This window comes from Erythrolamprus reginae, chromosome 3, assembly GCF_031021105.1.
Source record: "Erythrolamprus reginae isolate rEryReg1 chromosome 3, rEryReg1.hap1, whole genome shotgun sequence".
Lineage (NCBI taxonomy): Eukaryota > Metazoa > Chordata > Lepidosauria > Squamata > Dipsadidae > Erythrolamprus > Erythrolamprus reginae.
The window spans coordinates 85,828,614-85,854,758 of record NC_091952.1 but is presented as its reverse complement, the minus strand read 5'-3'; the positions used below and the strand labels follow the sequence as shown (position 1 = coordinate 85,854,758).

General features: G+C 40.2%; 1 protein-coding gene across 20 annotated transcripts in view; it reads right to left on the bottom strand.

Moving 5' to 3' along the window:
* SGIP1 (SH3GL interacting endocytic adaptor 1) overlaps nucleotides 1-26,145 on the bottom strand; it is a 161,951-nt gene that overhangs the window by 93,125 nt on the left and 42,681 nt on the right. For 13 of the 20 annotated variants that reach the window (XM_070746094.1, XM_070746109.1, XM_070746098.1 and 10 more), the window contains 3 exons: nucleotides 16,017-16,080; nucleotides 9,844-9,868; nucleotides 1,176-1,253 (listed from right to left, as the gene is read on the bottom strand). In XM_070746094.1, the coding sequence (XP_070602195.1) occupies nucleotides 1,176-1,253; nucleotides 9,844-9,868; nucleotides 16,017-16,080 (167 nt within the window). The remainder of the gene's footprint in view (nucleotides 1-1,175; nucleotides 1,254-9,843; nucleotides 9,869-16,016; nucleotides 16,081-26,145) is intronic. The other 7 variants (XM_070746112.1, XM_070746103.1, XM_070746108.1 and 4 more) reach the window with 1 other exon arrangement.

The following is a 26,145-nucleotide window of genomic DNA, read 5'->3' as shown; positions in this document are numbered from 1 at the left end:
AAAACCCGAACTCAGAACAATCTACATACATATACCCGTGAAAATCTACGAATATATATATATATATATATATATATATATATATATATATATATATATATATATATACACACACACACACAAAAAGCAAAGTATAAAGATCTGAAAATTAAAATCAAAAGATTATAACATAACCAGTGGCCCCAACTGTTATTGGCACGCTGGGTGCAATACTACAAAATATTACACAGCAATATTACACTGTGCATTGAGAAAATTTCCATCTGTCAATTGCAAAAGGTCATAATGCTTGAATCCACACATTTGCTATGCTAGTACATTATGATATTTCCCAACGTTGTATATATAACAATAACAACAATCCTAGAATATTTAAAGGTGGTTTTTGGTTATAATATATATAATCAAGATGCAGTGTTTCGTTTCAAAATAATGTATTATTAACCTAATATAGCCAAGGTTTTCTTTTATAAATACCATTTTAAGCCAAGCTTCATGAAACAAACATTCTGTTTTCCATCTAATCTATATGAATTATTATTACTTAATTACCCCCTCCAAAAGCTTTCTATTACAAAACACTAATTAATGTCCATGATTAGGTATATATATGTGCTTCAAGGTGCTAGTCTGGAATGTGGGAGACTGAGTTCTAGTCCCGCCTTAAACATGAAAGCTGGTCAGGTGACTTTGGGCCAGTCACTCTATACTAGCCCAACCCACCAGTAGTTGTTGTGGGTAAAATAGGAAAAGGGAGTATTAGATATGTTCACCGCCTTGAGTTATTTATCAAAATAATAAAGGCAGGATCAAAATCTAATAAGTAAATATGAATATATATTATAAATATGTCAGAAACATCCATGGTTGCTGCAGTGGCTATTGGCCCAATGGGTGCCATACCAGAAAACCTTGAACTGCACTTAGAAAATCAGTTCATTGACAAAAATCCACCTGCCAATTACAAAGAGCTACACCACTTAGATTGTAGTTTGTGTAAAAGTGAAGAGTTAGTTATCCTAAGTAGAGCACCAATGGTGAAAGTACACTGAAATAAGTAACACGTGAAGGATATCAAACATGCATTAGTGTATTTTAAGGAAAAAACAAAACTGTTGCAGTTTTTACATTATTGTAACCCACTTGAAGCTTTAAGCCAATATTCACATTCTTACCGAAACTGCTTTTCCGCCTTCCTGGGTACATTCTGGTTTGCTATTGTAGGATGGATCATGAGGATGAGGGCTGGGTGGCTAGAATGGATTTTGGTTTTTTTGTAGAAAAAGGGTTAAAGTGTTTGGTGGTTTGACTTTAAAAAAAATACATGAAACTACATGGAGTAAGCAAGCTGAAAATGCACTTCCTGAAGGAATTATTTGCCAAAATAATGTTGCGATCAGCAGACTATTTTGGAACATAGAGTATCACTCTATTCAGCAGAAGTTAGGCATTGTAAGGGAATTCAGCTGACAACTATCATGATTTTAAAATATCATTTCATGGTCTATTAACAGAACATTGGATTGCTATGTATTTCAAAACTACACCTTCCTTCTCTCTCTTTTTTCATCAGTCAATAGCCTTTTCAATTTCGTGTTTCAATGCAGTATATCTTTTCCAATAAAACTGGACAGATCAATTTTAGGAATAATTTAATTAAGCCATTATTGAACTGTATGAAAGGGAAGAGATCCTAAATTCATCTTGTTTGTAAGAAAAGAGGTCAATAGTATTTTGGTGTTCAGTAAGTTTTGAATAGTTGCAGGAAAGAAGGTATTTTCTTAGGACTAGAAACTGTAGTCATGGATTGTATTGGGTTGTTACTCCAAGATGGGCTAAAAAATATAAAAATGAAAGTTTGTTTTGTAATAATGGAGATGTCACATCCAGAAACTTGCAATTAATCCTTGAATTTACAAAATAATTCTAAATCTTCTTAGATTTAGGATTATTTACAATATCAAACTTTGAAACTAGGAACAAAATTCAGCCTGATGGAAAATCCACTGACTAGAACATAGCCCCAATCATTCTAGTCAGAGTAAACATGTCCCACAAAGCAAGAAGATTTATTATATCATTTTAAGAGACGTTAAACATATTTTGCAAACTATGGAATATAAATCCCAAAGGTGCTTTTTCAAGAGGCAACTGGACTTTCTGGTTTTTCTTTGAAGATGTTTCACTTTTCATCCAAGAAGCTTCTCAGAGCTGACAAGATAGTAGGGAATGGTGTCAGAGCTGAAGATGATGGAAGATCATAATTCACTTGGATGAAAAGCAAAACATCTTTAAAGAAAAACCAGAAAGTCCAGTTGCTTCTTGAAAAAGCACTTTTGGGAACAACCATAACCTGGATGGCTGAGAATCTACCTAGACTCATAGAAAAGCAAATAATGTTATTTGAAAGAATGCAAAATTCTTCAATAAAAATAATCTTCAGTTTCAGGCTTCAACAGTACTGAAACCAAGAAGAACAACTAGGTGCCACAGACAATGAATACACCAGACTAACCGTAGTAATGGTGAAGCCAAAGATGAAGACAGAAGGCAAAGTTGTAAGAAAGTTGCCTGCTTGATAAGCCCCCTTTCTCACTTTAAGGTTCTCGCCGGGCCGATAGTTGCAGTGGCGGGGAGGGGCGAGAACGCCGCCTCCCAGCTGGGCTGGCCAGTGAATTTGTCATCGCTGGGCCAGGGAGGAAGAACGAGACCGGCCCAACGTCCCTGCCAGCTAGGAGGGGCGGGGTGCCGCCTCCCAGCTGATTGGCAATTCGCCAGTGCGGGAGAGCCCCTTGAGCCATAGTTGGCTCGCAGGGGACGCTGGGAGCGAGGGGAGGGATCTGCAGTCCTATTTCAGGGCCTGCACTTCCCCCCTCTCCCCTTCGCTCCCTGCTCTCCTCCTGATCAGTCGCCCACCCACCCTCCGCTCTACCCAGGGTGTCTGTCAGAGGTCACCCTTTGGGGCCGAGAAGGAATTTTTTGCAATCTGGAAGCATTATGGCAGATTGTTTTTCCGCCTTCCGCATCCTGGTCAGGTGTGAGGTTTTAAAGGGCTAGGGGGGGGTGTATCGGTTGTAAATAGGTTGATTAGAATTTACTTTATTATTGGTCACTAATGGCAAAAACGGGGCGGAAAGGGTGCAGCACCAACTGTGTGTTCTCCCTTGGGCATCTCTTAAAAGGGGATGGGCTCCTTCATCACACAACTTATGCTTCCTCCACAGATGGAGCGATGGGAAGGAGGAGCCCTTGGGGCTCGCCTACGTCACTTCCACTTCCGGGTCATGGAGGTGAGCCGTCCCACATGCTGGGCGTGGCTGTTCCATTTGGGTGAAGGCGTGGCACGCTTCACCCTTACCAAGCAAGGAGTTCGCCCATAGGTTGCCCAGGTATGTTGTGTTCAGGTATTCTGCCCCATTTAGTTCCCTCTGCAGGTCTATTACTGTAATCAATAAAGTGACCCATTTTCATCCAGCTCTTGTGTTCAAGTGCTCACTCCCTGTCCAGCGCAATACGATTTTGCTTGAAAATGGATGGGAGGAATGGAAATCTACACTCCGACACGAGTCTTCGGAGAGGGGCGGCATACAAATCTAATAAATAATAATAATAATTATCAGTATGGCAGATTTAATGGAAACCATATCTGTGTGAATCAATGTTGGCCTGTGACTTTAATAAAGATTTGGTTTGATTTAAACTTGGTATGAGCCAAATTTGTGTGAAAAACAAAAGACACTTGACTATTAAAAATAATCCACTAGCCAATATTGCAGAAAGTGGGGAGAAAAAATAGATCAAGACAGCGAGTAATGGCAGGGAAGACTTACTCTTTCTTCCTTTATTTCCTCAATATAAACTGCTGGTCTCCCCAAGTTGCTAGTAAGATACGGCAAGAGCAAAACACAGATTTTAGAATATTGGTAGGAGGATAACAAGGAGAAAGGACAACACATCTGTCATGACATCATCATGCAAATGATCTGGCTTCTGTATTTGCTTCAAACACTAAGATCCAAGAACACAATTATTTCATCTGTGTGACAAAGTCATGGTGCACATGCCATGTGCAAAGACCTATGGGCTCCTCTTTCAGAGTGATGTGTTTAAAGAAAAGCTAGGATGTGTTTAAAGAAAAAAACATCTGTATTTTGTTGCCTCCATCTAATAACAGCTCTAGGAAAGCTACCAAGTCTTTCTTGTACTTAGACCAGTGGTGGTTAAACCAGGAGTGATTACCCAGATTGACAATTTGGCATATCCTGGGACAATGGAACAATTCATAATGGCTTGTTTGTGAGTTGAAGATCTGGATTGGCACAACTATTACTGAGATGTTTGTGTAAAACAATAGAACCTTTTGTTCTGTGGGAGTAATGACTCCAACTGGTGCAGAATGTGGTTGTATAGATAGTAAATGTTCCCAGATATTTAGCACATGTAACATTACTGCCATGTGAGCTGTGCTGGTTACTGGTGTGTTTCCAAGTGCAATTCAAGGTACTATTCGATTGCCTTTAAAGCCTTACATGGCTTAGGACTGGGGTATCTGAGGGATCACCTTTTAAAAGAGTTTGTACCTGCCCAACCAGGTTGAGCAAAATGGTCACACTGCACAACGCATTCTGCACCAGTTATGGACACATTACTCCCCCAGAAAAAAAGGCTTTATTAAGAATTGTTCCATTTTTCCCAGGATATGCCAAATTATAAATTTGGGTAATTAGCTCCAGTTTAACCACCACTGGTCTAAGAATGTCAGCTGGCAGGACCAGAATGTGAACTTTTTCTGCAGTGGCCCTTGCTGTATGGAACATTTTTTTTTCAGAGATCAGAATGGTTCCAACCATGTTAACGTTTAATAATACAGTAGTACCTCTAGATACGAGCTGCTCCACATGCGAGTATTCCAAGTTACGAGCCAGGACGGGAGGGAAACTTCTGTTCGACACCCGAGCTCAAATTCGGGATACGAGCCGAGCTTCCACTAGGTGGCGCAAGAATCCTTGCTTCTGGTTATCTCCGCGGGGAAAAACAAAGTCTAAAGCCATTTGTTCCAGATACGAGTTGATCGACATATGAGCTCCGTTCTGGAACGAATTAAACTCGTATCTAGAGGTACTACTGTACCTTAAATATCTGGCTATGTACTGGAGCCTGGGCCACCGACTGTGTCAAGGCCCCCATTTCTTGGCTATGTTGCTCAATAGCCATGTATCTTGCTCCTATGTATATTTCATTGTACAGGTCTTGTATTTTTATTGGTTTGACTCAGGGGTGGGTTCCGGTTATCTTTGCTATTGGTGCGCATTGCAATATTTCATCACGCATGTGTGCACATCCTCTTGTATGACTTTACTTCCGTGCATGCTTAGAAGGACATTTCAGCCCAAAACACAGCTGAGGAACTGCTCAGCTGTGCTTTGGATGAAGAAATAAAAGTCGGTGTTAACTCGGGGGCAGGCAGGATGTCTTTTCTTCAAAGCATAGGATGAGTAGAAGCCATCCAAAATTGCTGACAATTCCACAAAAAAGATAGCAGCATACACAAATTGGCATAGACAGTGCTGGAACCGTCACACCAAAATTACATCACCAGTGGGCCACTACCAGTGTGCATGTATTGGTCCACACTGGTAGGAACTCACCGCTGGTTTGACTGTTTTTATTGCTTTAGTGTTGCCCAAATTCTTTGACAAAGATTGATGGCCATAAAATTTTGATTGATTGATTGATTGATTGAATGAATGAATGAATGAAAACCCTAGGAAAAGATGTAATTCATCAAGCAGTTCAAGAATCTCTACTATTTAAGATGTTGGATAACCATTTGTCTGAAGTAGTGTAGGGTTTCCTGCCTAAGCAGGGGGTTGGACTAGAGGACCTCCAAGAAGCCTTCCAACTCTGTAGTAGTAGTAGTAGTAGTAGTAGTAGTAGTAGTAGTAGTAGTAGCTGTTGTTGTTGTTGTTGTTGTTGTTATTGTTATTATTATTATTATTATTATTATTATATTATTATTATTATATTATTATTATATTATCAGTACAGAAGAGACTGCACAATGAATGGGACCAGAGGAATGAATCAGCTTGCAAGGTAGGAAAGTCTATGTCTTCTTTTTCTTCTTCTGCTGAACAGAGTTTTGACCAAACTGTTATACATAAGTGTTCCAGGTATGGTCTACTTTTGTTTTTAAAAAAGGGGTGGGTGGGTGGGAAATTAAATGTAATGAGGGGACGTAAGGGGGATGCAGGATGATGTGTAGATGCCAGCTTTTTTCAACCTACAATTGCAACTACAAGCATTTCTACCCAATTCAGTTTTTTGGAAATCACTGCTATTGGGCTGAAAAGGAATTATGTTAAGGTTTTATGTTAAAAGGAATTAAGGATCTTGGGTCAGATGTTCAAAAAGTTAGGTCAGCAAAAATTGTATTAGGACCTTTCCAGAAGACTCTCAACTAACAGCAATAGTAAGAAGTGTAACTGTAAGGAAATAGAAGATCCCTTACTTCACAGAAGACACTTTTTAAAAAGTACTTAGAAGACATATACATTGATACCTTGTCTTACAAACTTAATTGGTTCCGGGATGAGGTTCTTAAGGTGAAAAGTTTGTAAGACGAAACAATGATTCCCATAGGAATCAATGGAAAATTGATTAATGCGTGCAAGCCAAAAATTCACCCCTTTTGCCAGCCGAAGCGCCCATTTTTGTGCTGCTGGGATTCCCCTGAGGCTCCCCTCCATGGGAAACCCCACCTCCAGACTTCTGTATTTTTGTGATGCTGCAGGGGAATCCCAGCAGGGGAATCCCAGCATTGCAAAAACGAGCGCTTCGCTGGCAACGGAAGTCTGGAGGTGGGGCAGTGAAACTGCAGCATCACAAAAACACCGAAGTCCTCGAAATCTCACCTCCAGACCTCTGTGTTTTCCATGGACGGGAGCCTCAGGGGAATCCCAGCAGTGCAAAAACGGGCGCTTCGCTGGCAATGGAAGTCCGGAGGCGGGGCATCCCAGCAGTGGCAGTGGGTTTGTAAGGTGAAAATAGTTTGTAAGAAGAGGCAAAAAAATCTTAAACCCTGGGTTTGTATCTCGAAAAGTTTGTATGACGAGGCGTTTGTAAGACGAGGTATCACTGTACTTCTATATTAATAAAACCTCCTGAACTAAGAATTCAGTTACAAATTTTTTTTATAATAGATGACTACTTTTTAAAAGGAAATAAAAACATTGCAGTGGTACCTCAAGATACGAACCCCTTGTCTTACGAACAACTCATGATACGAACCCGGGGTTCAGAAAACTTTTGCCTCTTCTTACGAACTTTTTTCGAGTTACGAACCAGCGTTCGGAGACAGCTGGGAAGCCGCGTGGCTGTTTTAAAAGGTGACAGCCGGGTGGCGGGGCTTCCCAGCAGCCTCCCGAACGCCGGTTCGTAACTCGAAAAAAGTTCGTAAGAAGAGACAAAATTTTTCTGAACCCCGGGTTCGGTTCGGGAGGTAGCTGGGAAGCCCCCCAGCCCGGCTGTGACCTTTTAAAACAGCCGCATGGCTTCCCAGCTGTCTCCGAACGCTGAACACAGAAGTTCGGCTTTGGCGTTCGGCTTTGGGAGACAGCTGGGAAGCCACGTGGCTGTTTTAAAAGGTCACAGCCACGCTGGGGGGCTTCCCAGCACCCCTCCGAACCCCGAACCCGGAAGTTTGGCAAAAGTTCGGGGTTCGGGGGGTGGTGGGAAGCCCCCCAGCACGGCTGTGACCTTTTAAAACAGCCGCGTGGCTTCCCAGCTGTCTCCCGAAGCCGAACGCCAAAGCCGAACTTCTGCGTTCGGAGACAGCTGGGAAGCCGCGCGGCTGTTTTAAAAGGTCACAGCCACACTGGGGGGCTTCCCAGCACCCCCCAACCCCGAACCCGGAAGTTCGGCAAAAGTTCGGGGTTCGGGGGGTGCTGGGAAGCCCCCCAGCGTGGCTGTGACCTTTTAAAACAGCCGCGCGGCTTCCCAGCTGTCTCCCGAAGCTGAACGCCAAAGCCGAACTTCCGCATTCGGCGTTCGGAGACAGCTGGGAAGCCGCGCGGCTGTTTTAAAAGGTCACAGCCGCGCTGGGGGCCTTCCCAGCACCCCCCCAACCCCGAACCCGGAAGTTCGGCAAAAGTTAGGGGTTCAGGGGGGTGCTGGGAAGCCCCCCAGCACGGCTGTGACCTTTTAAAACAGCCACGTGGCTTTCCAGCTGTCTCCCGAAGCCGAACGCCAAAGCCGAACTTCCGCGTTCGGCGTTCGGAGACAGCTGGGAAGCCGCGCGGCTGTTTTAAAAGGTCACAGCCGCGCTGGGGGGCTTCTCAGCACCCCCCCAACCCCGAACCCGGAAGTTAGGCAAAAGTTCGGGGTTCAGGGGGGTGCTGGGAAGCCCCCCAGCACGGCTGTGACCTTTTAAAACAGCCACGTGGCTTCCCAGCTGTCTCCCGAAGCCGAACGCCAAAGCCAAACTTCCACATTCGCCGTTCGGAGACAGCTGGGAAGCCACGCAGCTGTTTTAAAAGGTCACAGCCACGCTGGGTGGCTTCTCAGCACCCCCCCGAACCCCGAACTTTTGCCGAACTTCCGGGTTCGGGGTTGGGGGGGGGGTGCTGGGAAGCCCCGCCGCCCGACTGTCACCTTTTAAAACAAGGTGACAGCCGGGCGGCAGCGGTTTTTTTTGCTTGGTTGCACGGATTAATTGACTTTACATTGTTTCCTATGGGAAACAATGTTTCGTCTTACGAACCTTTCATCTTACGAACCTCCCCCTGGAACCAATTAGGTTCGTAAGACAAGGTTTGACTGTATTTATTTCTGTATTTCACAAACTTTATAAAAGAAGGAATGAGAGAAACTTTCAATCAGGAATAATAAAAGAATAGGTTGAATATGCTGGTCATTAATGATGAGACAGATTTTAGATGATTCAGTCCATAATTCAACCAATACAGCTTTCTCCCCAAAATAAGGCTAAACTAGCTAAAAGAACCCACATTCACTAGTGTCATAAATATGCTGGGGAAATGCTTTTATCTGGACATCAATTAGACTTCATGAATCTAGCTCATAACCCATGTACTAACTAGAAGTTCATTCACTGTTCAGAAAAGTATCTTCTGGAAAGGCCCTTAGGATTTATAATTTCTAAGTCTTCTTTCTTTTTTATATAATATTTTTATTAGATTATTGAATAAAATACAATAATATGAAAGCAAATAATGGGAAATTTCTGGGTCTTCATTCTGTTTCTGAAGATCTATTGAGCACACTCTACAATTACCCACATTTTTTTCCTCACCAAATAAAAATGAAGAAGTCTTCCGAAATCAGGAATTAATATAAAACAAAGTTAAATTTGTATCTGAGCCCAACATTCTTTATTGCAAACATAAAGTCTAATAGCTGAGGTAAGTTTCTTTCTAAAATTAATCCTAGTATGTATGAAAATCCTAAGATCATAAATGAAAGCAATAATAATTTAAGAGCAGCCTTCTTTCTTATTTCTATTTTCTCCTGGGTCATTTCTTTGGTTGCTGAAACTGATTTTCCAGTTTTAAATCTTGATATAATACTTTAAACTTTTTGAAACTTGAAGAGGAGGTAAAGGGCTTAGACTGGATTCAAGTAAAATTAGAATATATTGAAATTTATTTTCTAAATTTAAAAAATAGAATATTCTATATTAACTATAGAATACTGTTAATATATTCAAAGTATTAAAATAGAAATAGGAAAGAAGATTTAAGAATGCTTAAGGCATATTTTCTATTGAATACACCTAATTAAAAATAAAGGCTAATTTCAGAACGAAATATCTTTAAAACTTACAGTTCCATCTCGGTCTGGTGATCCTCTGTAATAAAATTAAAATAGGTGCTATTACTATAAGGAATAAAAAAATCTACATTGATTTAATTATCACCACTGCTTAATAAAATAGCTGCACTGAAAATGATTATACAGTACTTAAAATCATATTTTTGCTTCAAATATTTCTAACGAAACACTACTATACTAAAGAATAAAGCAACAAACATATCCCAAAAATCAAATTAATAATAATAATAATAATAATAATAATAATAATAATAATAATTTATTAGATTTGTACGCCGCCCCTCTCCGAAGACTCGGGGCGGCTCACAACAGTAATAAAAAGCAGTATAGCAATAGAACAAATCTAATAATAAAAAGATATATAAAACCCCAACAATTAAAAACCATACAGCATATACATACCAAACATAAAATATAAAAGCCTGGGGGAGATGTCTTAATTCCCCCATGCCTGGCAATATAGGTGGGTCTTGCGTAATTTGCGAAAGACAAGGAGGGTGGGGGCCGTTCTAATCTCCAGGGGGAGTTGATTCCAGAGGGCCGGGGCCGCCACAGAGAAGGCTCTTCCCCTGGGGTCCGCCAAACGACATTGTTTGGTTGACAGGACCTGGAGAAGGCCAACTCTGTGGGACCTTATCGGCCGCTGGGATTCGTGCGGTAGAAGGCGGTTCCGGAAGTATTCTGGTCCAATGCCATGTAGGGCTTTAAAGGTCATGACCAACACTTTGAATTGTGACCGGAAACTGATTGGCAGCCAGTGCAGGCCACGGAGTGTTGTAGAAATATGGGCTGCACTGTTGCCTTTGTATATTAAGCTGTACTGTTGCCTCTGTATATAAATCTCATATCATAAATAGGATTTTTCCTCACTGTCTCTTTAACCTACATTCCCCCCATCTTTAATTGGCAAAAATTATACCGACATCAATTCTGCAACCCCCTTTTCCCACTGGACTTCACTTTTCAGATTCCCCGATCAGCATGGCTACAACTGAGGATTCTGAGTTGAAATCTGATAATGTGGAAAATGTCAACACTGGGGAAAGCAACCGATGCAAAATGTCTGTTTCCTAGAATGCTTGGAAAATGTCTTTCTCACTAAATAAAAAGCATTATTTTTGTCCACGATATTTATTTCAGAATTGATGATGGAGCATCACCAAAAAACATGAAATAATCAACAATGGAATTGTTTGACGTGCCTGTTGATATCTTTGTTAATTCATCTGTTTCTAACCTATATTTTGATTAGCTCATTAAAAATTAGACACATTTATTTATTTATTTATTTATTTGTTTGTTTATTTGTTTGTTTGTTTGTTTGTTTGTTTATTTATTTATTTATTTATTTATTTATTTATTTATTTATTTATTTATTTATTTATTTATTTATTTAATTTGTATGCCCCCCCTCTCCGTGGACTCGGGGCGGCTAACAACAGTGATAAAAACAGCATGTAACAGTCCAATACTAAAACAACAAAAAACCCTTATTTATAAAACCAAACATACATACAAACATACCATGCATAAATTTTAGAGGCCTAGGGGGAAAGAATATTTCAATTCCCCCATGCCTGAGGGCAGAGATGGGTTTTAAGGAGCTTACGAAAGGAAAGGAGGGTGGGGGCAATTCTAATCTCTGGGGGGAGTTGTTTCCAGAGGGCCGGGGCCGCCACAGAGAAGGCTCTTTCCCTGGGTCCCGCCAAACAACATTGTTTAGTTGATGGGACTCAGAGAAGGCCCACTCTGTGGGACCTAACTGGTCGCTGGGATTCATGCGGCAGAAGGCGGTCCCGGAGATAATCTGGTCCGGTGCCATGAAGGGCTTTATAGGTTCTATTTCCACTTTATTTGGTGATTTCAGAGTGCTTAGGAAAGGTCCTTCTTTAAATTATTCAGAATGCCAGCATTTAGCTTGATGTACCTACAAGGCTAGATGTCATTCATTATAAGTTCCTCCTTTTAACATTTCTGTTACTGGATTGCTGTAATTGAATTTCAGCACTGTTATGAAATTATGAGTGTGACTGTCAGGCAAACATCTGGATAATTGACAACACAAGTTAATTCATGTTTACATCTCCTATTCAGATGTGTTCCTTTCATGTAAAGTTCATATTTCTATTTAATATAATCTAACCTAATCCAATTTGATTCCTTGGCAGGATGTGATGTGATGCTGTCAGCAGGATTCCCAGGAGGGATGGAGTGTATTCCAGAGGAGTAAGAGACAGCTCAGTTCAGTGAGTTAGTGTGAGAGAAAGAGGGTGAAGGCAGTTGCTCCTTAATAGTTCTCAGATCATATCTTTGATGTTGATAGTAGGAGGCTTCAGTTTGGCATGATTCTCTCTATAGGTGTGGAACAATAAAGAAATCTGCCACGTGTCTTTCTTAATTTTGGGAGCATGACGAGTCTATGTTAGATTACAATTTCAACAATTTTCAGTGAATGTGGCTACTGTTGAGGAATATGTCAACTAAAGGATTTTTCTTCATGGCCATATCAATATACATCCTTCCAGTCTTTGAAAAAATATGTCACAGCACAATTTGCACTGCCCTGAACTCTGAACCCTAATCTGTCTTATTAAAGGTTGTAAATGGATGTCTGTGGTGAAACATAGAAACATAGAAGACTGACGGCAGAAAAAGACCTCATGGTCCATCTAGTCTGCCCTTATACTATTTCCTGTATTTTATCTTACAATGGATATATGTTTATCCCAGGCATGTTTAAATTCAGTTACTGTGGATTTACCAAACATGTCTGCTGGAAGTTTGTTCCAAGGATTTACTACTCTTTCAGTAAAATAATATTTTCTCATGTTGCTTTTGATCTTTTCCCCAACTAACTTCAGATTGTGTCCCCTTGTTCTTGTGTTCACTTTCCTATTAAAAATACTTCCCTCCTGAACCTTATTTAACACTTTAATATATTTAAATGTTTTGATCATGTCCCCCCTTTTCCTTCTGTCCTCCAGACTATACAGATTGAGTTCATTAAGTCTTTCCTGATACGTTTTATGCTTAAGACCTTCCACCATTCCTGTAGCCCGTCTTTGGACCCATCCTGGTTTTGGTTTGGCTGCGAGTTTGTGGTCTGGTCATACGTTTATGGTGTGTTTCAGTTTGCTTTCTGTGCGTGTCGGGGTGGTGGTGCAGCAGTTGGAGGAGAATATGCCAGAAACACGAATATGCCAACGCCTTCATAACTATATCCGTGAAAACGGATTGGTAAATATATATACTGGTCAAAAAAATAAAGGGAACACTCAAATAACACATCCTAGATCTGAATGAATGAAATATTCTCATTGGATACTTTGTTCTGTACAAAGTTGAATAGGCACAACAGCATGTGAAATTGATTGTCAATCAGTGTTGCTTCCTAAGTGGACAGTTTGATTTCACAGAAGTTTGATTTACTTGGAGTTATATTGTGTTGTTTTAGTGTTCCCTTTATTTTTTTTGAGCAGTACACTGGTTTCACATTTTTGGCAGGACATAACAGAACTTACCAGAACCATTGACAATAGTAAGGGTTATTCCCACATTTGGATTATTCCTTTAACCTTTGCATATACTGTACTTAACAAAGCAGAATAGAAATGGAAAGTGGGACATTGGCTGATAGTTCCTCTGTTCTGCACATTTAAACAATTTAGTGGGGGAAGTGATGCATCAAACAGATTTGATTAATTACTCCATAAGTCTAATCTACATAAATTATTTTATTTTACACATAATTCAAAAACATGGTTTAAAATGTGTCAAATAAACATAATTAAAGGAGAGGCACTTGATCAGCAGTAATCACATTACTCTAAAAAATTGGTGCAGGATGATCAAAAGCCTTTTCACATATGTCAAAAATGGAAAAATTCTTGTGAATTTCCTTGATCTCTCTACTTTCCAATTTTTATTTAGCTTTTCTGATATTTGCTGTGAACCTTCTCAGGGGGAAAAAGGTGAAAGAAAGCAGCAACATAGTTAAAATATTTTTCCCTCACACATCAACCAGGAACTATTAAGTACCACACCACGGAAAACAGTTTCATTTTAAAAACTCTTGTAATAGAATTCTGTGATATAACTGAAAATCCAACACAATTTTTCACAGACATCAGAAAAGCTTTCTCTTTTGAGAATTTGGCCTCTACCTTTGGTAAATCTCTATATTCGCAGTGTTGAATGAATTCAATCAAACTTGAAAGCTTCATCTCCTTTACAATTTGGATACAATAGAGTCATCCTATCAGGGAACTAGAGCAATGAGCAACTGTGCTTTCATTGTTGGCATAAAACAGCCTCATGCATGAAACAGCTCTGGTTATATATGTGTGTTTATTTACAATTCAGATTTATAGGCCACCCATAGAAACATAGAAGTCTGACGGCAGAAAAAGACCTCATGGTCCATCTAGTCTGCCCTTATACTATTTTCTGTATTTTATCTTAGGATGGATATATGTTTATCCCAGGCATGTTTAAATTCACCCACCCAACTAAAAAATGATTTTGAATGACAATTAAAAATAAATTCAAAATCCCCAAAGGGAAATGTGTTGCATGAGATAAACAGCTGAGAACACCACCAACTAAAATAATCCATGGCATAATAAAATTGCCATTAAGGGACATACTCCCAACTCAGGACCTTGACACAGTATTGGAGGCACCAAGGTAGAAAGCAGGAGACCACAATTTCATGCCCTGCCTTAGGCATGAAAGCCAGCTAAGGTTCTTTGGGCCAGTCACTCTCTCAGCCCAACCCACCTGACAGGATTGTTGTTGTGGGGGGAAAAAAGAGAAGGAAGGTGTGCTAGAGATGAATTTTATTTATTTTTATTTTTTTATTTGTAGCCTCAAGTTTTATTTGTAAAAATCATGAAAAACAGGGTACAAGTCACTGAGCGGCAGCAGCCAGTGTTTCCAGGTACACAGCTCCGGTAGGAAATTCCCAGATGCACTTGCACCTGTGCGCCCCTGACTCACCCCCATGTGAGATTTATTTATTTATTCAATTTTCATGCCGCCCTTCTCCTTAGACTCAGGGCGGCTTACAACATGTTAGCAATAGCACTTTTTAACAGAGCCAGCATATTGCCCCCACAATCCGTGTCCTCATTTCACCCACCTCGGATGGATGGAAGGCTGAGTCAATCTTGAGCCGGTGATGAGATTTGAACCGCTGACCTACAGATCTACAGTCAGCTTCAATGGCCTACAGTACATCACTCTACCTGCTGCGCCACCCGGGCTCATATGCAGTAAGCGAAATTTCACACAAGGATGCGCACGAGAGCACTATTTTTGCTGATTTTTTGCTTCTGCACATGCGCAGAAGCCAATATATAGTTGAAAATAGCTGAAATCTCACTCTCACGTACGGCCTCGTGTGAGATTTGACTTGTTGTGCATGCACAGAAGCCAAGTCTTGTACTGACGGGCACAGGTGTGGCCAATGGGTGTGCGCCCACCTGTGGCAGCCTCCAAAAAAACTCCAGTAGCAGAGCGGCTCTTCACTGGTACAAGTAGAAACATAGAAACAAAGAAGACTGATGGCAGAAAAAGACCTCCTGGTCCATCTAGTCTGCCCTTATACTATTTCCTGTATTTTATCTTAGGATGGACATATGTTTATCCCAGGCATGCTTACATTCAGTTACTGTGGATTTACCAACCACGTCTGCTGGAAGTTTGTTCCAAGCATCTACTACTTTCAGTAAAATAATATTTTCTCACGTGGCTTCTGATCTTTCCCCCAACTAACCTCAGATTGTGCCCCCTTGTTCTTGTGTCCACTTTCCTATTAAAAACACTTCCCTCCTGAAACTTATTTAACCCTTTAACATATTTAAATGTTTCGATCATGTCTCCCCTTTCCCCTTTGTCCTCCACAATATACAGATGGAGTTCATGAAGTCCTTCCTGATAAGTTCATTAGATTGGATGTAGCTGCCCGCCCCAGAGGACCCTGTGCCTTAACAGATGGTTTTACATCTGTTTTACATATATACATACTGTTCCAGAGGCCAGGAACCATGAGAGGAAAGGCATGCCTTCTAGATCTCATTAGGGGGCACTTTTTTAAGGGTGGGACTGGATTCAATCTAACTCTGTTTTACTCTTCAGACTGTTAATTCACAGTACATACTTACGTGGAATCGGTATCCTTTTCTTTCTTCCGTATTCCGAAGGCTTTCCTTGTACGCTTTTTCAATCCTGTGGAGACAGGAGAAAAAAAATAATTGACTACATCAGGCAGCTTTAAACTGGGCTAAGTAATTCAGTAAATCAGTAGTCCCCAACCTTTGGGGCACCAGGCACTGGTTTTGTGGAGAGAGGTTTTTCCATGGACTGGAGGAGGCGTGGTTTCACATGCTGATTTCATCTTGCGGATAGGGTTTTGTTTGTTTGCGGCCCGGTTTGTGGCATGCCATGCCCAGTGCCAATCTACAGGTTGGAGGTTAGAGACCCCTGCAGTAGATGGCTTAGTGGACAATCCGATTCAACAAATTTGGAAGTTAAGTCTTACTGAAGCATATAGAGTGGTGGTTCTCGATCTGGGAGTTGGGATTCCATGGTGTTAAGAACTAAAGTTTCTATTCTGGCACCTTGGAACATATTTTTACAATCCGACCAATCAGGCGTTTACATTGGGTGTATCCCTCTGACCATCCTGCCAATTAGCATAAAACTCTGTTGGGAGAATTGAAGCTAGACTTATGGCTGGGGGGTCACCACAACATGAAGAATTGTATTAAGGGGTTGCGGCATTAGAAAGGTTGAGAGTTGCATTTTAAAAATAAACGGTATTGTCATATGATGAATAAAAAATTATAGAGGACTTTATATTACACAGTTTAATTAAAGCATAGAATGTAGAGGGCTTTTTTTCCACACAAAAGGAATTATGGGGTAATTTACTATTGAGTTTTACTGGCTTAATAGACAATTACAAGTGAATAATAGTTCTGTCTAGGACTAAATTATAAATGGCAAATTCCCTCAGCAGAGTAAATAAAACTAAATATTTTAAGAAATAGATATACTTTTGTTGTGTTTTTACAAGCTGTTCGGAAAATACTATTTTGATATTCCTGACATAATTTTCTACATTAATAAATTCGCACACACACAAACATACACACACACCTAAAGGCAAAGAGTTTTGATTAATTGACATTACTTATATTCATTAAATTACATTACTTATATTTGTCAAATACTGAAGAGAATCATATCCAAAACTTCCCCTCAGAGGAGAAGAGCCATTATTATTGTTATTATTATAATATTATTATTATTAATTAGATTTGTATTCCGCCCCTCTCTGCAGACTCAGGGCGGCTCACAATATGGTCTAGTGGTGAAGGTGCTGGCCTCAAAACTATTGTACATACTCCTGATCAGTTGGAGGATGATGAAGATATTGAGGACTTGGATTCAGATAGTGTTTATGAATTAGTGGGGGGCTCAGGGTTACAGGTAGTAGAACAGGTGGGAGGCCAGCCACAGGATGGGGCTATGAGTTCAGGATCTAGCGAGGGAGAATCAGGTGCTCGCTGGGTTAACCCTAAATTCAGAAGGGCCCAAAAATGTAGAGAACAAGTGTCTGGAAGAAGATATTAAGGAGAGGAATGTATTTGGCATGTCAGGGTGTCAGTGGGGAAGAAGGGTGGAGTTTCAACGTTGCAGAAGGGAAAAATTGTTGTTTTTCTTGCCGCTCTCAAGTAAGCAAAAGTATTCTGTGTTGATTAACAGTCAGTTCTGCTGTTTTTAGAAATCATGCTGTTAGGAAAATAAATCTTGTTAAGTGGAGGAGAAGGAATGTGAGAAATACAGTTAAGGGAGATAACGGACCGAGTGCCTGTATGGAATGTGTTTGAATTCCAGAAGAGCAGAGAAATAAATGGAGTTTCTTTATTCATGATATAATGCATTTAATAACAGTTATTTGTAATTGCTAAATTTCTACCAGAAACCAGAACAAAAACTAGGAGACTGTGACTTCTAGTCCTGCCTTAGGTGTGAAAGTCAACTTGGTGACTTTGGGCCATATGACTTTTCTCAACCCAATCTACTTTACAGGGTTGTTGTTGCTGGGAAAAGAAGAGGAGGAAGAATATTACAATAGGTATGTTGTTAGAAAGTAATTAAGTTATGCTTACTCTCTTTGGGGAAAAAAAGATAAATGAAAAAAAATTATTTTTCTCAAACTGGAGGAGAATAAAAGAAAACTAAACACAGAAGAAACTCATAGGAATCTTCTACAGCTAAAACATTTCATGGACTTTTCATTTGGTAGATTATTGTTTTTTAAACAACCTGCCCGCAGCAGCTTGTTATTTAGTCATTTTCTTACAAATCTATTTAGTTTCTTAACTAATAAACTGTAGGGGCTATAGTACAATTGCTATTTTTGTTTTGCACTTATCAGTCTTTTAGATTTATCACACGGATAACAATTGTATTAACATAATAACGGAGGAGCAAATGTTATATTGTATGATTTATTCTGGTCCTTGTTGGATTATTATTGTATTTACTTGCTTCATTTTGTTTCTGTTCTTATACATTTTTGCTGGTGAGTGATCAAATAAATATTATTGATTTCTACTATCAGTTCTGCCTTCATTGCAATCCAATGCTAGGAACAGAGGCATTGCACCTGTCTTCACCTAGCTTAGGGCTGCAAGCAATTTTATAAGCTTTTCCCTGTGGTGTAATCCATCTCCTTTTTTCAATCCTTGGATGAAAATAAAAACCTCCCCCGAAACCTCCCTACCCACATTTACATGAACATTGTTTATTTGTTTGTTTATTTATCAAACAAGTATAGTATTATAGTACATATTAACATAACATTACATAAGTAGAACATAGTAATAGAAAGGATAATTAGGCACAAAAGTGCACTTATGCACACCCCTTATTTTATTTATTTATTTTGTCCAGTACACAATGAGGGTTTTAATGTGTATATATCTATATACACATAGTAAAATACATGATGAAGGCTATAGAAGAGATACTCATAGTAAAATATATCTAAGAAAGAATAGAAAAGAAGGTATAGTAATAGAACATATCAATGAAAGAATAAAAGAAGAGATATAGGAATAGAAGAAAGGTATAGGAGATATAGGAGAGCAATAGGACAGGGGACGGAAGGCACTCTAGTGCACTTGTACTCGTCCCTTACTGACCTCTTAGGAATCTGGATATGTCAACCGTAGATAATCTAAGGGTAAAGTGTTGGGGGTTTGGGGATGACACTATGGAGTAATGTAATGAGTTCCACGCTTCGACAACTCGGTTACTGAAGTCATATTTTTTACAGTCAAGTTTGGAGCGGTTAATATTAAGTTTAAATCTGTTGTGTGCTCTTGTGTTGTTGTGGTTGAAGCTGAAGTAGTTGCCGACAGGCAGGAAGTTGCAGCATATGATCTTGTGGGCAATACTTAGATCTTGTTTAAGGCGTCTTAGTTCTAAATTTTCTAGGCCCAGGATTGAAAGTCTAGTCTCGTAGGGTATTCTATTCTTACAGACCTCTTAGAAAAGGGGAGAGGTCAATTGTAGATAATGTAAGGTTGAAGATTTTGGGGTTGGGGGAAGCAACAACAGAGTCAGGTAATGAATTCCAGGCGGTGACCACTCTATTGCTGAAATCGTATTTTCTGCAGTCAAGTTTGGAGCGATTTACATTCAGTTTGTATCTATTATTATATAAGCCAGAACAGAACAGCATCTCTTAGCTTTGCCGAGCTAGCTCACAACTTGTTGCTACAGTGACAGCCACCCATTTAACCTCCAGAGGCCAAAGTAATGATTGTCTTGCTACTCAAACACACCTTCGTTTCCTGAAAGTATCTTTAGAGAGTAAAGTCTGCACAACTGTGTTATTTTGCTGGGGCAACAGGGTCATCCGAAGGACAGATGCATAAGGACTGAGAGTGGAAGCAGAGAAAATCTGATATCCTAGGCATTGTGTAACCAGACCAGGCTACTGCAAAGATAAAACTAAAACACACATATTTTGAACAGTCTTTCCATTCAACTATAGGCTATGTCAGAGATAATAATAATAATAATAATAATAATAATAATAATAATAATAATAATAAATTTATTAGATTTGTATGCCGCCCCTCTCCGAAGACTCAGCGTCAAATCTAAATCTGCCATGGAATTTGCTAATCATTGTAGCCAGCAACAGCCGTTCTGAGTCTTTATACATTATGTAGGTAATCCTCGATTTAAGGCCACTATAGAACCCTACATTTCTGTCGCGTTGTAACTCTGATCACTAAACGAATGGTTGAAAGTCAAGGACTACCTGTATAATAAAGGTACCTTCAAAGGTACTTGTCACTAAACATTTTTAGAAGGAATAACAATAACAACAATAATTGCATCTAAAATACAGTGATCCCTCGATTATCGCGAGGGTTACGTTCCAAGACCTCTCGCGATAATCGATTTTCCGCAGTATAGTGGTGCGGAAGTAAAAACACCATCTGCGCATGCATGCCCTTTTTCCATGGCCGCGCATGCGCAGATGGTGGAGCCGGGGAGCGATGAAAGTGCGGAAGCCGACAAAGATTGCTTTGAATGTCGGCTGCCCCCGCCCCCCCCAGCGTGTCCGACGCCCTCGCCGCTACCGCCCGCCCGCCCGATCCACCCCTCTCACCGGCTTTCGGACACAGGTCCTCCTGCAGCAGCGCTGCTGAGCAGATCAGCTGCTGGGCGGCCGAAGAAACCTTCCCTGGGTCTTCCCCACCGCCCACGCAAAGGGGAAACCCCGATCTTCGGCTCCTCGCTACTGCCGCTCTGCCGAGCAGATCAGCTGCTGGGCTGCCGAAGAAACCTTCCCTGGGTCTTCCCCGCCGCCCATGCAAAGGGGAAACCCCGATCTTCGGCTCCTCGCTGCTGCCCGCCCGCCGCTCGCCCGCCCGCCCGCCGCTCGAGAGCAAGAGATAGAGAAAGAGAGAAAAGGAAAGAAAGAGATGAGAGAGGGAGGAAGAGAGTGTGAGAGAGGAAGAAGCAAGATAGAGAAAGAGAGAGAGAAAGAAAGATGAGAAAGGAAGGAAGAGAGTGACATCATCAGGTGGGAAAAACCGCGGTATAGCAAAAAAAGTGAACGTATTTTTAATTTATTATTTTTTGAAAAACCGTGGTGTAGCGTTTCGCGAAGATCGAGATCGCGAAAATCGAGGGATCACTGTATAAGGTAGCCTCATTGTTCATATGAGATACTTTAATTGCAGTTGCCTGATAAATTCCTATTAGAAACCCAACATATAACAGTCTATTTCTTTTACTTCCTTTCACTAAAGATGCTTAAGTGACCATTTTAATTTTGCAATAGGACAGGTAGTTTAAGCAGAAAATAAATAAGAAGCCAAAAGTAAGGTCTAGGACTAAATCAGAATATTCTAAAATACAACGGTGTTGTTAGTGAAGGGCTACCAAAATTTTTATTACCTCACTGTGGGCGTGGCTTATGCAGGACGCCCTGTATTTTCTTTCAACATCTTTCAGTGCAAATTGGGTGTTCTGGGGTGAAGCTCCATTTTCACTACCCCACTGCCAGTAACGGTCAGCCAAAGTTTTTGCTGCCATACTGTGCGTGTGGCATATTTTGTGGGTGTGGCTTGAGGGTCATGTGACTGGGTAGGAGTGGCTTGCTGGCCATGTCACCAGGTGGGATTGGCTTGAATGATCATCATTGTTCAAGTGAACTGTTAAGTCCTCGACTTACAACCTCCCCAGTGTCGCTCGCTGTAGTGACAATTTGCTTTGTGTTTCCCCTGCTTTCCTTCCTCGGTCGCCCCCCATCTCAGGCTGGGTGAACAGGTGCCGATCATCTGTTGAGAAAAGATGGGGGAGGAAAAGAATCCCCTGCAACTCCTGCCGGTGCTGGTCTCCCTGCCGCTTTCCGAGGAGGAGGAAGAAATATCGGAAAGCCGAGGGAGAGTCACAAGGTTATTATTGCTGCATGATGCATTTCATCTCAGCTGTGGGCGGAGCGAGGGCTTCACGAGGGGAAAAAGACCGCAGCCCAGACTGCTTTGGCACAGCTCAGCTCTCTTTTTTTCCCCTGCTGCTGCTGCTGCTGCATGCTCCTCGCTTTTTTCCTCTTTCCTCCTTCCTGGCCTTGGCTGTATGAGGCTGGAAGGGAGCCAGGCAGGAGAGAAGGAAGATCATCTGAGGCTAGGAAGGAGGAAAGAGGAAAAAAGCGAGTAGTGCGCAGCAGCAGCAACAGGGAAAAAAGGAGAGCCCAGACGAGACCGGTAATCCAGGAAGTGACTGCCACCAGTCAGCTGGAGCTGGGCATGCAGCTTCATTTCCGGTGGTGGAACTGAGTTCCACCCCATCCTGCCTGCTGCCCACCCCTGCTCACTCCGTCCCCCCTCCATCCGAGCAGTAGCCTACCCCTGGGTATTGTCTAACAGTACAATAGCATGCACAATATAAACTTCGCGGTTGGCTCTCCTGGTGGAGAAATTTGCTTCATAGTACAAAGTGGAATTTTAGAAGAATCCTTCCACCAATGTAATCAAGAGCTGCACTTTGTTACATAATGTTAACCGAAAGCACTAATAATATGAATTTATACACATTTTCATGTTCTGTACATTTTGAAAGATTAAATCGGAGTGAGCAGACTATGCTCTGTGTTAATTCATTAGCTTTCACAGGAATCAAAATCACTGTATTTCAATCTTTGTCTCCACTGTACAAGGTGACAACATACATTGGGTGCTTTTTGCTCTTTGAAAATATTACTGTGTATGCTGATTATTCAGCTTAGGTATTTGAAAAAGGTAAAAGAAAGGGTTTTTTAATTGCAATAATTTCTGGTTCCAAATAGCAGTCTAAGGTTATGTGCCATGCCATTCTGTACATCAATATAGTAATGGAAAAAATATTGTAACCCCAGTGGAAAGTGTTATGGTCTTGAAAGCTCACTGATTATAGTTATTATCTTTGAATATCCACAGTTAACTATAAGCAGGAAACAGAAATTAATTATATTAATTCTTCAGCTTTGAATACATGTGTTCTTTTCTTTTGCTTTCATTTTTATCTACAATGCAATTTCATTTTTCCAACACGTTTCTCTTATCGTTGTTCCCTAATTCAGGTATAAGAATTTTTGCTGCAAGCTAGAATGGAGACGATGGCAAATATATGTATGTATAGGTTCATTTAATACTATTAATTAAATATATTTTATTTTTTGTACTACACCAGGAATCCAGGTATTTAATCCATTCCCAGTATTTTTACAACTTGAATGAGACAAAATATTTTGTGTAAATTTAGTGTGAAGGCAAATAAAGTTTTGTATTTTTCTGACTTCTTCAATGTATTTCATTGTTGGAGGAGAAAAGGGGAGAGGAGACAATTGCCTTCAGAGACACAAGAGCAATTTGATTGGTTGGCATGGCAATTTGATATGCTCATTAATATTTTACTGAACTCATTTACAAGAAAGAATTGCAGATGTCACATAGAGGGGACGAATGTTAAAATGCTTAGAAATGCTGACATGAGACAGTAGACTTTTAATGCAAAGTGAAAATACCTAACGTTAGAATGTTGGAAATCATGGGTGATGGCTAATAGTTTAAATATCAAGATCCGGATTCATACAGAATTGTAAGTAAACATAATGAAAGCCAATTTGGTGTCATTAAGGTACCAGGCTAGAAACCTGGAGACAATGCCATAGGCACAAAGCCACCTGGTTAACCTTGGGCCAGTCACTCTCTCTCAGCCCTAGAGAGCAGAAACTTCCAAAATTGTGCCAGAACTGCAGGGAACCAGGCACCAGAAGTCAATGTTGACTTGAAGGTATTATAAACAATAAAAAAATAATGAAGACACACCATATTTGCAATAGAACATTCAAATTAAGCACAGGTATCATACTCCATCCAGATTAAACAGATATTTTCTTTGATATCACCAAGTTGTCAAAGACACCGTCAATAGTGAGATATTATGACCATCTAAATGTTTCTATGAAGGCAGATGGTCGTTTTGCAATGGATTCTCACTTACTTATAAGAGGAAAACTGTTAGACTGAGAATTATTTGAAGGAAAAGTGATAAATTGTGATGTTTAAGTGATCAGAAAACCATCCCTCAACTGCAACATTTTAGAGGAGAAAAAGGAAGAAGAAGAAAAAGAAGAAATGTTCAAAAATTCCCTTAAACAATGGTTTGCCACCCACTCTTGATGTATTATAGCAATGCTGCTATATTTTTCCTTAGAATCAGAAATGGTTAGAATAGTTAATTTACAGGGAGGTTATTTTCTTTTATTATATTAGCAGTTTATTAGTTATTCCATATTATTTATTTGTTTATTTTGTCCAATACACAATACATATAGAAGAGAATAGACACGAGGTGATATATATAAAGAAAAATATAAAATAGAGAAGATATATGAAAGGAAGAAATTATATATGATATATGAGATAAAGGAAAGACATGGGATGAAAGGCACACTGGTGCACTTATGTACGCCCCCTACTGACCTCTTAGGAACCTGGAGAGGTCAATTGTGGATAGTCTAAGGGAGAAATGTTGGGGGTTAGGGGTTGACACTATTTCAGATTAGAGGTAGAGGAAAACATTTCATGAAATTCAAGTGAAATGATAAAAGTTGTTTATAGTACATATATTCATATATCTATATAATCTCTGCACACCTTTTGCATATTTATATTGTTTCCACAACTACTGAGTAAGAGATGAGATATGGACACACACTCTCCCGTCAGAAAAGTATACGTTTCTCTTGTGATTCAAGTCTAGACATGTAGTTGAATTTTCTGGAATAGCTCCTCTAACTTTCAGGGGAATTTTGGGATGTAGAAAATGCATCTCTTAATTTTCTGTCTTTGCCTCTGCAGATGCTTTACATTCATTTATAAAATAAAACAAAACAACTATCTTACCTCCATCAATTAATATATTGCCCTTTTCAGGATTAATTTATCTTTCCTGCAGTGCTTTGTAGATTTTCTTACCCTAGGTATACACAGTCTACTCATCTTGTTAAATATTTGCAAGATCAGCTATGGATAAACCAGTAATCATCTGAGGCATTTTTCACTACAGGATATAGAATTATGACTTTTTCTGATCAAGTAAACCAGAGTTTTATCATTGCTGCTTAAAGACAGTTATGCAAGGAAAATAACACCTGATTTTATAGTTGCATATCACAGTATTAGATCTCAATCTGGTATCCCCAGATACTGATATGTTAGGTACTGTAGACAGTAGAGAAGGTGACTTTGAGACAAATATGCAGGGTTTGTTGCCAAGAGAAAAGTGGCCAAATCATTTTAAAGTCCAGAGTAAAATAACATTGAAGTCATTTTGAAATAACATTTCAGGCAGTCATCTCTCTAATTTACTAAACAATGAAAGGAGGAAGAGGTGCAGCACAATCAGACTTGTGAGATTACTAAGCAAATCTCAATAAGAGTGGTTTTTAGTCTTCCTGTGGAATTGATTTCCTGCTCTAGCTTACCTTGTAGAGCTAATAGGTTATTTGCACTCATAGTCACCTCACCTCCAGAAGGATATAATGGAACTGGAAAAGGTGCAAAAAAGGGCAACAAGTATGATCAAGGAAATGGAGCACCTCTCTTATGAAACCAGGTTGGTCTCTTCAGCCTTGAAAGATGGCATTTAAGGGGTGACTTGATCGAAGTGTATAAAATCATGCATGGGATAGAAAAGGGGGATAGAGAAAAATTCTTTTCTCTATCACACAATACTAGGATGATGGGGCACTCCCTTAAGCTCATAGGTAAGAAAGTGAAGACAAATAAAGGGAAATATTTCTTCAGCCAGAGGGTCATTGGTTTATGGAATTCACTTCCAGAAGAGGTCGTGACAGCTGTCAGCCTGGATAGCTTCAAGGCAGGATTAGACAGATTCATGGATGCCAAGTGTATCAGTGGTTATTGAAACGGATGTCCATGTGCCGCCTCTATGTTGGTTGAGACAGGTAGGATTCCCTTGAGTGCCATTTGTTGGGGGTCAAGGGAAAGGGAGGGTCTTGCCTTCTCTTTCTGCTCAAGATCCCCATGGACAATTGGTGGGTCACTGTGTGACACAGAATGCTGGACTCGATGGGCTTTGGCCTGATTCAGCATGGCTCTTATGTTCTTATAGATTGCTATCAAGTAAATAAAATATACAATGAGCTACAAAGTTTCCAATTCAAGCCTTAGCTCAGCTCAGCCTGAATAA